General features: G+C 47.4%; 1 protein-coding gene across 1 annotated transcript; it reads right to left on the reverse strand.

The window, feature by feature from the left end:
- Positions 1–3,287: 3,287 nt before the first annotated feature.
- On the reverse strand, positions 3,288–5,507 carry LOC122388676 (A disintegrin and metalloproteinase with thrombospondin motifs 18-like). Its single transcript, XM_043379968.1, has one exon. The coding sequence runs from the start codon at positions 5,448–5,450 to the stop codon at positions 3,738–3,740; it is 1,713 nt and encodes a 570-aa protein (XP_043235903.1). The 5' UTR covers positions 5,451–5,507; the 3' UTR covers positions 3,288–3,737.
- Positions 5,508–17,544: the final 12,037 nt, after the last annotated feature.

Here is a 17,544-nt window from a genome sequence, read left to right on the forward strand (position 1 = left end):
CTTTGGGGAAGAGTAAGCATTACCATTTGACTGAGGGTAAGCCAAAAGGGTATACTCTCTGCAAGAGGGTAAATCACAGAGTAGATGGCATGCTACTCTTAAGAGGAGGGTCAGTTAAAGAGTGACCCTTCCACGGCGTGTAACTTCGGAAATGTTACCCTCTAGACGAAAGTAAATCAAAAGAGTTTACCATACAGAAGATGGTAAAAAACGTCTGTGTGTCACGTTACCCCTCACTGACGAGTTAACTCTTCATGAAAGAGTAAAATTAACCATCTGGAGGGTGGTAAAAAACGTCTGTGTGTCAAGCATACCATGCTATGGCGGGTTAACCTTTCAGGAAATGGAAAAAAAGTTTTCAGTGAACAAAGCGTTCAGCGATGCACACGCGGTAAATAAACATTACGATACAACTTGAATACAACTTAAATATGAACACTTTAAATGTATAGACGCCGCCCAAGCGGGGAGCGCTAGCAACAGTTGCTAGGAGACGGCCGACGGCCTCCTCCCGCGGACGGATGCGGGCCCCGGCGGCGAAACTCAGCCGTCTAATAGACGGCTGAGTTTCGCCGCCCGCATCCGTCCGCGGGAGGAGGCCGTCGGCCGTCTCCTAGCAACTGTTGCTAGGGCAACGCCACCCCGCTCCCCGCTTGGGCAGCGACAGCTGACCAGAGACCAGAGGAGAGAGTCGGCAGAGCACTATATATGGCCTTGGGCAGAGCAGGGGCCGGCCGGGCTTGTGCCTGTTTTGAGTTATGTTTTGCTTAAATATAGCAAACATGTGATTTTAAATATCGGCTTTCGGACCTAAGACTCAACCACAGATTACAAATGAATACTTGAAAATAAATAATAATAAAGCTCCCTCGAATTGGATAAGGCACAGCGCACAACATTTGAAGTGAACGGCAGCGTTCCTGGATTGTCGCCCTTCTACGTGGGATAATTAAACTGCATCACTACAGTGCATGGCTTTTTCTAAGTCGCCAACAAAATGCATCACAACAAAATGTATGTACCTACTTACAACACTCTGCCACGTGGCCGTGCACGGGGTTCTGTTAGCCAGATTAAACGAGCACCACTCAACAGCACGCAATGCTCTATCACATCGGTACTTACAATAAAATGTCCGCAGAGGCTCTATAGGCGATGAACAGCACACAAGCACAATCACCAACGGCCACGTGGCGCCGCACCGACACTGCTCACACCCTCCCTCGGAGACCAACGACGGAAAACTGACAGATGCGCGCGGCCTTCAAACTTCAAACGGCCGATCTCGTTTTCGATTGGCTGATTGATACTCTTTCAAATATTGTCTTCACGAGGGTAAACAAGATCCACGCATGAAACGACCACCTGCACACGAGGCACGATACCCAGGAGGAAAGAGTTTTCGTCATGTCTAGGATTGCGAGAGTAATATTGATATTTACATGGTAATAACACTCTTTGCTGGCGAATAACTTCAATTGAACCACGTACCGTTACCATGCACATAATGGTAGCAGCGAGGTACCCTTTCAATATACTCTTATCTTGCGGGTTTGGTGAAAATGAATCCTCCAGGAGGTGGTAAAAAAGTTTTGAGTGCACGCTAAGCAGAGCTTGTTGCGCAGACGCATCTGAAGGTCACGAATGGTATCGCAACAGTTTTTCGCGAATAACTTTTGATAGAGGCATGCTAGAGCGATGAGAACGCCTTAGATGTGTTCAGGTTGAGGATACGGATCGACTAATATGCAACATGACTATTTTCGGCCAGGTCATGACCTTAACCTGAGGTCAAATTTTCAAGTTGACCTTTCAAGATTAAGTTATAGTTGATTCGATGCGTCTTGACGAGAGGAACACGATGCCAGTAAAAGTAGCCTCGTGCAAGGCTTGGGCCAAAAGTTATTGCAGAAGCACTGTTTCCGAAAAAAAAATCGGTTATTTTGGCAGTTTTTGCCGCCTGCAGGCAAGACCGTTGACGTTAGGTCAAATCTGAGGGAATTAACCAGAAAGGGCGTAAATAGGGCTATCGCATGTGCTTTTCCGCGGCGCTGTCGTTCTATTGGTTCCCGAGTTATGCGTTGGGTTCTTGGAAATTGTCGACAGCGCGCTTACAATCGGCGAAATTTTGCCTTTAATGATCTCTGGTGTATTGACCTTTTACCTGGCCAAAAAAGTAGCTGAAGTGATTTCGTCATTATTTTTGGCGCTCTTTGGAACGCCGCCTTCCGCTTATCGCTGACGCTACGTGGCCTAGGAACCGAGTTAGAAGGGGGGGGGGGTATTCAAACACCCCCAGCAGGGCGTGGAAATCCAGGATCCCCAGTGGGGCGCGGGTTAATTAAGAAATAAGAGGCTTTTTTCACTCAGGTATTGCCAATATTAAGAACTTTTCGGCCTTCACCTGGCTTTCTCTTTCAACTGCCTTCGGTAGCTGCCTTAGCCTGTCCATGGTGATTGCTGATCGAGTTTCAATATTGTGTGTGTGTTTTCTCTCTCTCTCTCGGTCTCTCTCTCTCTCTCCCTCTCTCTCTCTCTCTCTCTCTCTCTCTCTCTCTCTCTCTCTCTCTCTCTCTCTCTCTCTCTCTGTCTGTCTCTCTCTCTCTCTCTCTCTCTCTCTCTCTCTCTCTCTCTCTCTCTCTCTCTCTCTCTCTCTCTCTCTCTCTCTCTCTCTCTCTCTCTCTCTCTCTACCGGGCGCGGGGCGCGAATGCTAGACTCAAGTCACTTGAGTTAAGTGGCTTGTTGAATGATGAATCTGGAACTGAAAAATAAAATGTTTTACTTGTTGCAGAGCTTGTTGCGCTTGCTTTGCCCTCTGCCCTCCAATCGCACAATTCCTGGTTTATGTCAGAATTTATAGTAGGCATTAACGTCCGTACATAGCCGCGTATGTATGTACGCCCGGTCCCCATCACTGAATTCAGCTGATTACGGCCTGCTACCAACCGTAACCATACCTGTCAGGACGCTCATAAACATCTGGAGCCCGTCGCGTTTCGAACCGGACTTTTCTAACCAGGGCACGTGCTCTCACCACACGGAGTCCAACGCTCTACCGGCTGAGCTACGGGATCAGCTACGTACCTTGTTGCGTATTTTGGTACGCATCATTTCAAAAAGGCTGCGGTTTCGATGTTCCCAATGTTATTTGCTAATGCCATCCAGCTACGAGGTGTAGCACTCCTAGCCTGACGGAGACGCCTCCTGGGTAGCTCCTGTGCAATTCAGCCGAACTCGTACCCCTTTCCGCTTCCAGTTTCTCGCTAATCAAACTGCACTCTGCGTGATCAGTCGACGTATATTACCTTTGGTGTGAACACGACCATCAGAAAAGCAATAATGGACATGAGGGTGCGGTTTGCGCGGCTGCGGCGCACTATTCGATGGGCTGAGGTATCACTACTCACTCTAAATTCGCCAGTTATTCACGGTATCTCACACAGGTATTCATCTCACACAGTTACATTTACCAATAACAAGATCTGGCACTGGACGGACCCGCCGCACGGCGCGGCGCAGCAGTAACAACAGCACCATGTGACCCGTTGCACGCCAGCGTGCCTTCGAACAACAACATAACCCACGGTCACGACCGAGTTGGCGGCCTGCGCTTGGCGTCTGCGCGGCCAGCCCTCGCCAGCGAGGGGCCATCGCCGCCGGTCCGCTCCCGCTGGCGCCGCAGCTACCTGAGAACAGTGCGTGGAACACACGGCGCCATGACAGCGCGACGTTCCACTCAGTAGAAGAACGACTCCGGCTCGCAGAAGCCGTTCCTGCAGTGCATGCCCTGGCCGCACGAGGAGCCCTCGGCGGCCGGCCGGAATGACACGCAGTAGCCGCTCGTCTGCTCGAAGCAGTACAGCTCGGCGCACACGCGGTGGTCCTTGAAACAGGCGCTCGAGCCGCGGTCTCGCTTGCACTGCGCATCAAGGCTGATGAGTTTCCCCGGCAACACGCCCCCGGAGGAGACGTCCTGAGACTGGGACGGGTAGTTTTGCATGCAGGCAGAACGTCGGTCGTTGGCAAAATGCGCGAACTGGCTGATGCTACATGTTGACCACTGCAGCCCCTTGTAGTCGCGGCGCAGGTCCGACATGATGTAGCCGTCTGTCCAGGCGCAGGAGAGAGCTCCCGGGCCGCCGACGTACGAGGCTGGCGGCGAGCCGTCGTGCACGGCTCCCATCAGGTGGCCCAGCTCGTGCGTGGCCACGATAATGCCGGAGAAACCACCCGAGTCCTCTACTAGCGCTACAGAGTTGATCTTGCTAAAGTACTTGCTGATACTGCAGCCGCCGCCGACGTATGCATAACCCGCCGTTACCTTGTTGCAGGAGCCCCAGTTGCCATTTCGTGTGCACATGTCTCGCTTTGTCAAGACGAGGGCGGCATCGTAGCTAGGCAGCCGGTTCTCGTTGTAAAGGTACCTTCCGATCGAAGACAGTGCAGACACGGCATCTAGATAGATTCCCTCCACCAGATTGTTCTCCAAGTATGGGGTCGCCTCTTTGCTCTTGCTAATGACAATACCAGCCACTTTGATGGTGATAGAGGGAAAGGAGACCTGCTTGTAGCGTAGGTCGATGGCGTTCATGAAGCTCATGATGTAGCGTTTGGCGGTGGCAGCGTCATAATTGTGCACTGCGTAAGTGTCGTAGTCTACGATGACCAGCACCTCCGGGAACAGGTCGTCCCCCTGGGCACGTTTCCGCCTACCGGTGTCCCGCTCAGGGCGGCTCTCCGGCTGTTGGCCGGGCTCGGGCTCCAGGAAGGCCTCGTCGTCGGCTGGCGCGAGCGGCGCGCTGCCGACCAGGCCGCGATGGTGCCGCCGCTGGAAGATGAGGTGCAGCCCGCTGGTGACGGCCGCCGAGCGGCGCCGCCGGCCGCTGCCGGTGCCGTTCAAGAGCCGCAGGTCAGCCGTCTCGCTCTCCGTCAGCAGCGGGTGGCCGTCGTTTGGCGGCGGCACCAGCCGGTGGAGGCGGCGCGGCGCTGGCGCGATCACCAGGTCGGCCACCACACCGTTCAGCTGCAGCGTGCCGTCGGCAGCGTGATCGACCAGCAGTGCCGCGTCCGCCGCCACGTCCTGATACAACTCACCCACGTGCATCGCCGTGTCACCGCGCACGCGCTCGATATTGATGCCTGCGTCGCCGACGTCGGCGTAGAACAGTCGAATCCGATCGTCGATCTCATGATTGGCTTGCAGGTCCAGATCGATCCGGTTTCCAAAAGCGTTCACATGAACGCTACGCCGCGCGCGGCCGTCGACGGAGCGCCGCTGTCGGGACCGCACGTGGAACACGTCGTACTCTGGCACGTCGTCGTGACGATTAACGGCAAACGTCTGGCGCAGCTCGGCCTCGGTGAAGTGAAGGTGCAGATTGTGTGCCGGCGCGGCCGAGCCGGCGCTCAGAGCGGCGCACAGCATCATGGTGCGCCACGCGGAGGTCATGGCGGCCGGTGTGGGAGTGGGCACGGCGCCGCACGGCTGCCCTTCACTGTCCAGTCGCGACTCGGCCGCCGCCGCCCGGCTCCACTATTTGTAGGCTGGGCGAGCGGCGGCCGACCAATGCGAGCCGGCCGCCGCGCGGCGTCATCGCGACCGGTCGGCCGGCAGCGCAGCGTCGACTGCCGATGGCGCACGTGCGTCTGTGAACAGGTGGCGAGTTAACACCACCGCTCAGACTCCATGCATACTCACTGCGAGTTTTTGATGTTACATTACAAGCATTATCTGTCTTGAAAGTATCGCTTCTTGGCTGCGGCGGCTCGGCGAACTATTCCATTCAGTTTGAGGACCCCAGCAGTCCAGCAGTGAGGCCATGACCTGTATCATAAAAAGTACGTGGTAACACGATTCGGCACCAGCGGTAAAAGGTTAATGCTATATGACGCATATAAGTCAATGGAGAAAAATGAAAATGCCTCTAGATCCGTGTGTACGCATAGGAACAGTCCAAATATTTCAGAACCACAATGATTTGGACCACCCGTGAGGACCAAGGTGTCTTTTTGCTGATAGCCTCTAGAAAGGTCATCCGAGGTCATTTGAGGTTACAAACAGATTTTTGCCAATAACTCTCGATTGGAAAGAGATAGGACGCTGGGGATGGTCTCATTGTGTTTGTCTTGTTGAGACGCATCGAATGATATGCAACATGACCTTTCCCGGTCAGGTCATGACCTTGACCCGAGTTCAAATTTTCAAGTTGACATTTCAAGGTCAAATTATAGCTCATTCGACGCGTCTCGGGGAGAGGAACACGATTCTGGCAATAGAAATGTTGTGGCTTTTTTTAAGTTAAAAGTTATTGTCGAAAAACACATTTCGAAAAAAAAAAACTGTTATTTTTGGAGTTTTTGCCCTCTGGAGGCTAAACCGTTGACCTGAGGTCAATTTTGATGATGACCTTATCAAAAGAAGAGTTCAAAAGCTGTCGATTGCTTTTCCATGCGTTTTTCTAGCTATCATAGTTCCTGAGATAAATGCATGTTTTCTGAGAAATATAATGACATTTGGCAAATTTTGACCTTTGATGACCTCTGGTGACCCCAATATTACTCTATGATGAAAAATGACCGAAATACTTTCAAACGTACGCATTGAGAGCTATCGACTGCTTTTTACCGCGTCTTTCTAGCCCTCTTAGTTTTTGAGTTAGAGGTGGGTGGTAACATATCCCCCCCCCCCCCACTAGGGCGAAGTTGGCTGAGACCGCCACTGGGGCGCGGGTTAAGGGAGGGGGCACTGCCGACCTTTGGTCGCATCTTTCCATGCAGCGTCAATAGGGATTGCAAGTTGCAACGCCAATGTTAAAATACCAAAATCAAAGGGGACACGGTGCCCCGATGCCCCCCCCCCCGTTCCGCCACCTATGCGTGACACTTCGGGTATTTAGGGTATTATTATGTAAAAAGCGTCGGATCACGACAAAATTGTACCCTCGTGCCGATCATGTTTTTATCTGCCATAACACACTTCATATTGCACACAAATAACCGTTGGCTTGTTAGTTGTTTCTTGAGACCTTGAGTTTCTTGAGTTTCATGGTAGGTCATACAATCTCAATGGGGTTGGGAACTCGATTTTTTAAGAATGTATAGAAATGATCAAACTATTTTCGCAGAATTTATGGTGCATACAATTCCCTCATAAAATCATTATGCTGAGAAAAATAGGGGAAGACAGATAGAAAACATGTTTTTTTAAAGTTCTTGAAAAAGACGCTCTTGATGCTGTTACGTCACATGTCACCTTCTGCGGTTGACAAATAACGGCGCATCTGGCGCACCACCGATTACATGTTATTTCTATGTGTGAAAGAGGTTGTTTGTTTCACTCTGCCATTCGCGCTGTTTTTAACTTTAAATTATGCTAAAACATTTACGGATGAAATGTTCAGTGCCAAAAATTGATGTGTCTGCCGTGTACTATATTCCCACTTAACATGAGCGCGTGATAAACATTTTATGTACCTCGAATTTTCAAATGATAAAGATGATGAATCGGAGGATGCTGAAAAGCAAAAGCTCATTCCAATATTTGGACTACTTTACGATTAAAATGTTTACATTCCTGTCATCTTATTGATCATTTATTTGTTCTTTTTCATAAAAATAACTTAAGGCGTTGAGAACCGAGGTAATTTCTATCTACCGTGCCTTAACTTACCAGCAACAGCAATCTATCTACGCCCTACGGTGGCAAGGGAGACTGTGAAAGAAGCGTAAGATGGATTCTAAACAATTCTTTTGTGATATACTGAAGGGCAAAGTGCAGAGAAAAGCATACAAGTCCTGTTTTGTGCCAGGCTGTTGCAGTAGCACTTATGAAACTCCGAAAACGATCTTCGTTCATATCCCGAACAACATTACCCTGAGGAGATGATCGTCTGCAATAGCAAGAAGAGCTGATGCAAGTACTTTGCAATCCACTATCAAGTCGGTGATATTGTTGTAATGATCACTGTGAGGTGAGATATTTTGTGCAATGGCTGAGTGTAATGCCCAGGAGATGATCTCCATCCGCCCCCTGACCGGTCAGGGTTATAAAATTTGAGTGGATGGCTGTCCGTTTGGGGTTCAGATGTCAATTGTATTTTGTTACTGTCAAACAATACATGTTATGCTGGCAGCGAATGTGTGTAACGTCGGTTTTCGAAACAGAAGTTAGAACTGTAACGGCAGAGTGCTTGCTGGTCTCATCGTAAGTATTGTAACAGTATTGTAAGCATTGTCACTATTGTAAGTATTGTGAGCATTGGTGTATGGTAGATATCACCTCACATGATCTCGCCCTCAGATAACCCTCTCCGGTGTCCCTGTCAGTAAATGGCACCTGGATCATTACAGATAAGATAATTTGTCATAATTCTTAAAGAATTGGGTGGTTTTGACTCGTTTACTCGAGGCAGGTCGCATTGCAATATTTTTCCATAGGCTTGCAATGTAAAGGTCACGACTCTGACCTAACCTCAGGTCACAGATAAAAATTCTGAGATATACAAACGACACATACTGCAGGTACTGTTTTGAAGACTTGATGCGAGGAAATAACTTCGTGAAAAACTCAAGCTCTGACGTGATTGCAAACTTTTCTGAGGTGGGTTCAACAAACCCGCTCTGGTTACCTGACCTGACCTGACCCGGCATTTTTTTTTTTGCTGAGATCTGCGCAATGAGCATTTAGGAAATGTCACCAAATATGAGCTGAATGTCTCGCGGCGTTTGACAATGCTCACCATCTGGTGGTTAGTGGAAATAAACGAAGTAATAGTAATAAGAATAATAATTGTACAAGAAAATCCTGAAAGGCCTCCCCCGTCCGAAATAGGGTTAATGTGTATATGAAGAGATGCAGAAGCCAAACATACCCAGATCTAAGACTGCAGTTCCCAGCGCCGCTGCGACGTTTTTAAAACAAACATACATACATATAACATACAAACATGTTTATTTGCATCTGTTTTGGATAATAGCAACTCATGGCGCCATCACCCGCGATAACTGTTAGGATTTGAGATATATTTTTATTTAGGCCAGGGGACAGGGGTGGAGCTTCCTATACAGTTGGTGGGGCGGTTGCCCCACCAACTTGCCATTTTGCCCCACCAACTTAAACTCATTTGTAGGACGTTACTGCTTTGCAAACCCATCTTTTTCGCATTGAGAAACTTTGAAATGTCAGTGTAATGCAATATATTATCTTTTTGACGATAGCAATTGTTTCATTCTAGCATTTTATTTAACTTGACAATCGGGCATTGTAGGTTTGATGACTTTTTGCCCCACCAACTTCCCTGGAAAAGCTCCACCCATGATTTAGGCCATTAGTTTGGCTGTAATGTTTATTAATATTAGTTGGGCGGAGTTTGGTAGTTTTTTTTTTGTTATTTAACTTGTATGTTGTGCTGATTGCGGGTTGTTCAAACCTTTCAAATGTAAGGACCTTATTGAACTCAATCCTACCCCTACACTACCCTACATACGACTGGACGCTTTCCAAGCCCAACAAGCATCACGACGCCGAGATGGAATGTAGCCGGGAAATCACCCTCGCCATCTGCTCTAGAGCTAATCGGTGTGGGGCGGCGTGTGGGGCGCCGCTTAGCCTATGGGGGTGCACTTCTAGTGGATGGGGGACGGGGGTGCACCTGCACCCCTTTCATATGGAAAGTTACTTCCCTGATACAGCTCCCCGTATTGCACCTAATCAGGGAACGGCCAGCAAACGAAGGAACTATTTCTGGATGACAGGCGAATAGCCGCTCACGCAAGGAGCGGAGCTCCGCCCCGTCCAAAGTGGCCAACAAAGCAGAGACAGAGGCAGCATCACATCTTCCATCAAAAAACTGGTTTCTGGCTTGGAAGATGAGCTTCATCTTTGCATCCGAGTCGGTGCTGTCAGGAATCAGCTGGTCTAATGGAGTGAGACTAGCCATCGCATCAGAGCTGCCTGGTCCTCGTAGCATTTGCACCGATTCTTCTCGATCGGACTCTGAGTTCTGTCCCTCCTGCGTATTACTTGAGGCATTGCTATGTAGCTAAGTCTTTGGCACAGTTTCATTATTCATGCTTCGCAAACAGTGCCATAACAACACAGTTAATTAATCACCAAGCTTCTTTGCAAGTTCCAATACAGTTGAATCGCACGCGATTTGAGTGCAAAAATCAAGAGAAATGCCAACTTGTTCCCGTAAAATATTTTGAATATTGACCTAAAAAAATGAGTAATTTCCAGATAAAATAACAGCGAAATCAGTTTTCGCTTGCCAATAAAACTCACAGATATTGAAACTCCACTATTAAAGGAACATTTTAGTATATGCTATTCTTGATAAAATTTCTTAGCCACGCAATACCAGCGCAAAATAAGGAAACACTGAAAACACGACCAATCACTCCGATTTACCATAGGTAAATACATAGAAAACATATGTCTCAACTGCGCCAAATATACAGACAGTTATATACCTACATGTGACGTCATGATTAGCCCGACCAATCAGAAGCAAGTTATTTTCAGTCACAAATAATTAATTTCTGAGCTAACTAGGCATTTTTTTAACAAAATGATTTTAAATTAAATCATGAAAAATTCTCAGCTTTCTTATTTTACCAAAACATACAGAGTGTGGAGATAGGTCCCAACCCTATTCTAGAAACTACAGCGGGTCCTTATCCTTTCCACAACTGTCATTGACCTATTGAAAGTCTTAAGTCACCCAATGGCCATAAGTGGTCCCTATAAGTGGCCCCTACCCCTAAGGGCCCCTAAGTGGCCCTCCACCCAATGGCCCCTATAAGTGCGAAGGTTAACCCTCGCATGTGTGCGGCGTTTGCCAGTTTCTAATGTGTAGGGGGGGGGGGGGGGGTCGGTTGGGCTCCCCCGTTGCCGTTTGGCCCCCGATTGAGTTAAAGCTTCGCGGAAAAAACGAGCGTGTTGCCCGTGACGAGAGGAAACCGATGATACCCAATTTTAAGGTCCTAGGTCATTGGTTGACCTTCCAGGTCAGGTCAATGACCCAAGAGTCGGGAAAATCGGGACTGTTAGAAAGTCGTAAAGTGTGGGTGCTAAGGGTTTTTCGGGGTGCTGATCACGAATATCGTGTTAGTTTTGATCCTGACCTGACCTTCAGGTGACGTTGACAGCCATCCAAATGCATGGGAGCAACATCAAATCACACGTTTGAACGTTTGAAACCACGAGAAGCTTGCAAACGCGCGGCTAATGTGAGCCGACATACGCCGAATCGCGGTTCCGGCCAAACATGGGTTCGAGAAATAGGTCACAGGGTAAAGGTGACATTGGGTCAGGGTAATTAAATTTTTAGATTAGGTGCAAAATTGATCAACTCGAGGGTACTAAAAATTTCGTCGCGATCGCTTTTTACGCGAGTTATTCGCGAAAACCATGGGGGGTCCATCCGACCCCCCCCCCTACACCTGCGAGGGTTAAAATTGGGTAGCAGCGACTTCCTATTGTCACGGGTAGCACGCTCGTTTTTGTACCGCAAAGCTCCAGTTCAGAGGCCGAGAGGCTGGGGTCCGATCGGCCCCTCCCCGTTTACGTTAGCTGCTATGAAAGCGCCTATTGAGTGGCAACGGTTAGCGTTCGACCTGGACTTATCTTTGAATCCCGGGACCAAACGGTCGTGATGTCTGTTCCATCAAGGGAGCCAGTAATTCTATGATGAGGCTTTCTCAGAGGCCCCATTACCCCCCGCCGAGGGCTCCATTACACACAAGGGGCATGCCCTACCATTTACCGACCCCTGGATTAGACAATATACTGAGCTGCCAGCTGCGGGTGACCGAGCTCTCCCAATTCCACGCTGACTTAGCTTTGGAGCCGCAGCAGATGGCGGAGGTCAAGGTCATTGCTAAGGCGGCGGCGGGCGCGCAGCGTCGAGCCGGTGAACCAGAAGCCGGCTATCAGGTATTTAGTTGCCAGGCTGATTTGATCCCTCATAGTCGAAAATTGGGCTATTAGAACTGAAAATTGATTTGTTTGTAAATAAATAAGCGATTTGATAGTGTAAATCGCCTGGATTAAAACTTTTAAAAATATTTTTAAGGCAAAATACTTCAGTTGCAAGGATTCTAAGGGTTGGTACTTTTCAGGTACCACAAAAATTCGTTATTTAAGAGATTAGGTGCAGATTTGGCCTAAGTTGTGCATTCGCCAGATAGCCCATCATGAAAACGGCTATTTACATCATATTACTTTTGAAAACATTTTCTTGCGACACTTCGGTCATCTATTCCTAGTGCCAAGATGTCATCCGTAAGAGAGCAAATAGCAAATGAATATATTAAAAAAGACAATTATATAACAGCTGACCGTTTTTGTCTAAAACTACTTCTTCAGCGGTTAAAAAACGCTGTAGAAGTTTTTTTTAGACGAAACCGGTCCGGTTTTATATAATTGTCTCTTTTAATATATTCTTTTACTACTTGCTCTACATTCATACTATATTCATCTACTACTTGCTGGAAATTAGCCTCAGTCTATTTTACCAGCCTTTTCGAAAATCTGCGAAACTGGTTTGCACTCAACTGTCTCATCATTTAGTCACCAATCACCTATTAGCCTCGTCGCAGTATGCATATCGACGCGGCACTGTACGGAGGATGCCTTGGTCGATGCTGTCGAATGGCTGACTCGCCGCATAGAAGAGGGTCATGTGGCTGCTGTCACGTCTATCGATTTGAGTCGTGCCTTCGACAGCGTCGACCGCGGCATCCTTCTGTAGTAGAGGTGGCAAAAGATGAAAATTTTGGGAACCAGACTCGAACCAGACCCGGCTGGACATTTCTGGAACCAGTCGGACCCGGTCTTAGTTGGAATCGGAACCAGTTGGACCCGGTCCCCAAAAGTCAATTAATACAAATTACTTGTAGACATCATTAGTTGCATCAAGTATAACAGCCTATTTCCCACTGGGAATACTCATGAGCTTGTGTGCAAAGAAACATTCACTTCATTCACTTCATATTTTGCAATAATGTGTAGTGTGCAAGATGTATAGTTTATGGTAGGACCCGGTTGGACCCGTCAGAAAATTTCCAGGAACCGGTCTGGACCCATATGGGTCCAGACTGGTTCTTTGGACCGGGTCCTCGGGTCCACATTTTGCCACCTCTATTCTGTAGAAACTACAATGGTACGGCATCGACGAGAGATGGTTTCGGAGCTACCTGGATGGGCGACGGCAGGCGGTGAGAGGCGGCTCCTTAATCCTTCCCCTATCCCATGGTGTACCGCATATTTACGTCTGGACAACGAGTTGCGTTGGAGAGGCCGGAAATAGTGGCGATTTCAGGACCGCAATAATGGACCGTCATTGGAATGATTCTTTTTTTAAACGTGCGTTGTTTTTAGCCAAAATTTAGTTCTTACTATAAAATATTTTGTAATTAGATTTTAGCCGAGAATGAATACAATCAGAGCTAAGTTTTTACTTTCATTGTATTTTGTCCAGAAGCATATAGCGCTGTTTTATTGCAGTTTTTGCGCGTTTGTTACAAAATATGAAGCGAACCTGCAAAAAAGTTCCAAGGTGAAGGTCATGTATATCGCAAAATATCATATTGACCTCAAGTTCATCCGTTCCTTCCATGATAGACTAGACAGATTTACACATTTCAATTTTATCTTGGATCAAAGGTGTCCGTGTGAATATCGGTGTGATCAGTGCCAACTGCCAGACAGGCCCATGTCGTCCCCTATCTCTCTGCGTGTCCACTAACACGAATGACGTCACGCATGTGGGCGGAGCTATGGGCGGAGCCTAACGCACGCGGCAGTCCAAGCCGCCATATTTGAATTTATATTTTAATAGAATCTTGCCGATATTTTGGGTGAAGTCAATTTATATGGATAGCTTGGTGACAGTTTAGCTATACGAATAATAATTTATTATGGATGTGCGTATATTCAGCTTGGAATTGCAATTAAAGTTCCGCACCGCATAGATTCGAACTCGGGACCTTTGGAATACTGCGCGGGCACGCTAACCACTACACTACCGCGACCGCGCGGCGGCCGGCGGCAGGGAGGCTGCGGAGACATGGGGGGACATTTTACGCTTTTGTGAAAAAAGCAAAAGATTTAGCGAAAAACACATAATAGATAACTTGCAGAAAATTGTCTGCTCTTTCAGATAAGATACTTAGGTTTGATATATCTTGTGCAGACTTCATTCTACAGTGCTTCGAAAATCGCTCATTTACATGGGGATTGAACGGGGCTTCGAGACTTGACTCCAAATGACGTCACGAGCTGACGTCACGAAAAGGTAGAATCGCCGGACGACCCTACCTGGTATATAGGGCCTTGCTGCCAGAGGTTAACTTGAAGGGAAGCTTGAGCTATGATAATTGCTCTTGTCCATGTCCCTCCACTAAGAAGAAGAAGTTATTAAATATTTTGCTTTGTGTATTCCAAGAGGAGAGGGAAGTGGGAACTATTTTCTTTGTGCCTTCATGTCGAATTGAAGATTGATCATTAAAGTTTCATGGCGTTGATCAACCAAGCATTTAGTCTTTCTCGTACATAAGCAGTGGCTAAGAAGAAAAAGTTAATCATACCTGAAGTTAAGTCATCTTACTTCAACTCAAACTTTGCAGCAAGATCCCCAAGGACAGAGGATATATTGTATACCTATCCTGTAAATCAAAACATTTTTGTGCTTGCAAAGGCAGTTAAGTTGTTTGTTATGTGCTCGGAGTGAGGCTATGGGCGTTTTGTTGTATGTTTATGCGGAGATTGAATATAACTGTGACCCTGTGATTATTTGTATATTTACTACAGTCAAACAGCATATTCAAATAACATGCTCACCTAGCTCATAGCTGTACCCCCGCAGGATTTGCATTTGTTGATGTCTCAAGCATGATTAAGCACTAAACTAGCTTAGTTATCATTTCCCACATTTTTCTGAGCATCTAACATGTCATACAGCAGTGCAGAGCAGCTTCAGAGCAGGTGTTGTCCATCTGAACTGCACAGTCACGTGACCCATTTGACCTTCGGATCCAATTCTGGTAGTCAATTCTGGCGCTTTTGTTACCATAGCGAAAAATGTAGCCCCGTGTTCACAGTTTTCCTGACGACGAAGATTCTGCGTAATCTGGCCAATGGCGTTCGAGAACCGCGGCCAAGCCCCGCTGATCTTGAACGTGATTGGTCGGACGGCGTATAGAATCTTCGTCGTCCGGGAGACTGCGAACACGGGGTAAACCAAGAGGTAAACGATCTGTGCGTGGAATGGGGATTGGGAGTTAGAGGTCTGCACCGGCCGGCTGCAGCCGCGGCTGGCTGCAACCCCACGGCTGTGGGCCGGGGCGGCTGCAAATATCTCCAAGAACACGGCTACGGCTGTGGCCACGGCTGTGAGATTTCAAGCTCAATCTTAAGTACTCAAATATAAAATTTTAAATCCTTAATCTTACATTCTTATAAGCAGTCTAGCCTGCAAAAAATCATGCAAAGGATGCCCAGCAACATTGAAAGTGGTGAAGCCTATGAAAACCTGTAATGGTTTTATCATTTGCTGTAGGGGAGTTTGCACTCTGGTACAGAACACTAATTATAGGTACCAATTGTTCCTTCATCATCAAGACTTTACAGTTTCAGAAAATGCAACATGTTGCATTGTCACATCCCTCTCAAATCAATCTCACCTGGTCATTAGGAGAGCACCTTACAGCTATTGAAGACGAGCGTTCAATGATTCTTTCAGGTAATAGAAAAAGAAATCACGCCTAGGTAAAGGCAGGTAAAGGCTTCATAAAATATTATCTAAAATAACTCTTAGATGTATTCCTGGATTTTCGGCAAGTCCAATTACATAATATAAAACTGGCGCTTTATGTTCTAACTGGTGTGTGAGTGACCGCTAACAGAAAATGCTGATCAATGAAGCCAATGAAATTAGATTACCGGGTGTCCACGTCAAAAGTGTACCCAGACTTTTCTCCGTATGTTATCTTAAAAACATCACACTCACAAGCAATTGCCCTCGTTTGAGAGCCAAGGCAATGGCAAAACATTTGCTATGCTTTTCAACTGTGTTCGGCACTCTGATGACCAGCGCGTGCCGTCTAGAGCAACTGCTCTATATGAGCCGCTTTGCGTCGGGCCACCGCCGGCATACGGACCGTGGCATGTGAAATCCCACAATGCCCCGTGCACTGGGGATCCCATTGCCTAGAAAAAGTTCAGAACATGCCTCTGCAGTCTGCACAGCAAAAAAGTATCGGTTTGGGTGGCTATGAGGCATGGAGGGGGCATTATCGGCCCCTTCTTTTTCGAAGACGACAGGGGAGAGACGAACACAACACCGTAACGCTAGAACGCTACGCCTCGGAGGCACTGGAACGATTCTGGCGAGAGCTGAAGCGGAGACGCGGGATCCGTCGCCATGAAGAATGGTTTCAACAAGACGGGGCGCCGCCTCACACCGCCAAACGGTCGCTGGAATTCCTGGAGGAGCACTTTCCTGACCGCCACATCAGCTTGAAAAGCGCGGTGGAATGGGCTCCCCACTCGCCCGACCTCAGCCCTCTAGATTTCTTCTGGTGGGGCTTTCTCAAGGACTTGTGCATACGCTGGCAATCCAGGGTCGACCCAGGAGCTGAAAGACGTCATCATCGACGAGATCCGTCGCCTTCCTTCCCACGTGGTTGACCAGGCGATCACCCACCTCCAGACGTTCCATCTGCCGGCGGTGGCCCGACGCAAAGGGGCTCATATAGAGCAGTTGCTCTAGACGGCACGCGCTGGTCAGCAGAGTGCCGAGCACAGTTGAAAAGCATAGCAAATGTTTTGCCATTGCCTTGGCTCTCAAACGAGGGCAATTGTTCGTGAGTGTGATGTTTTTAAGATAAAATATGGAGAAAGTCTGGGTACACTTTTGACGTGGACACCCTGTATAAGTGAGCGTGAACCTTACTTACGGTTAATTCACATGATGGTGAAAACCCTGAACACGAAATTCACATGACGGTGAAAACCCTGAACACAATATTTCTTACGCGAGCTGTTGACTTTACTAATAAAATGACGTCTTCTTCTGAAAATGTAGAAATTTGATAACTTATCTTTGTTTGAGAGCAAGTTTTTAACTGTATAGCATTATTATTTATTGATTATAATTTTTATGGCTGTTTAGTGAGACAAAACAATTTATTGCCACTTCTATGCTATTGACGTCATTAAAAACTCAAGTTAAATTTCTAATTGAAAGAGGCAATTGTGGCTCGCACGTCCTTGGGGATTTGAGCAAAGATCATTATTTGGAAAAATCAAAATAGATGAATGTTTTTCTTTCTTGGATGCTCACTAGTGTTTTGATGCCTTGCATATCAAATTAGTTTGAGACTTGCTCAGAAGGCTGCTTCAAGCCTGGCATATCACACCCCAAAAAATATGCAAGGTAAGAAAGAAGCAAGAGTTTTGACTAGACAATCACTGTTTGACAGTCCATCAACTTCAGTTCAAGTTTCATTTTCCATACCTAACATTGATAATGATTAGGTTA

The sequence above is a fragment of the Amphibalanus amphitrite genome, unplaced genomic scaffold (genome assembly GCF_019059575.1).
Source record: "Amphibalanus amphitrite isolate SeventyFive unplaced genomic scaffold, NRLGWU_Aamphi_draft 000331F_arrow, whole genome shotgun sequence".
Classification (NCBI taxonomy): domain Eukaryota; kingdom Metazoa; phylum Arthropoda; class Thecostraca; order Balanomorpha; family Balanidae; genus Amphibalanus; species Amphibalanus amphitrite.

What these genes read in the sequence shown, in the direction of transcription:
- LOC122388676 (XM_043379968.1), bottom strand. Translation starts at nt 5,450, where the DNA reads ATGACCTCCGCGTGGCGCACCATGATGCTGTGCGCCGCTCTGAGCGCC.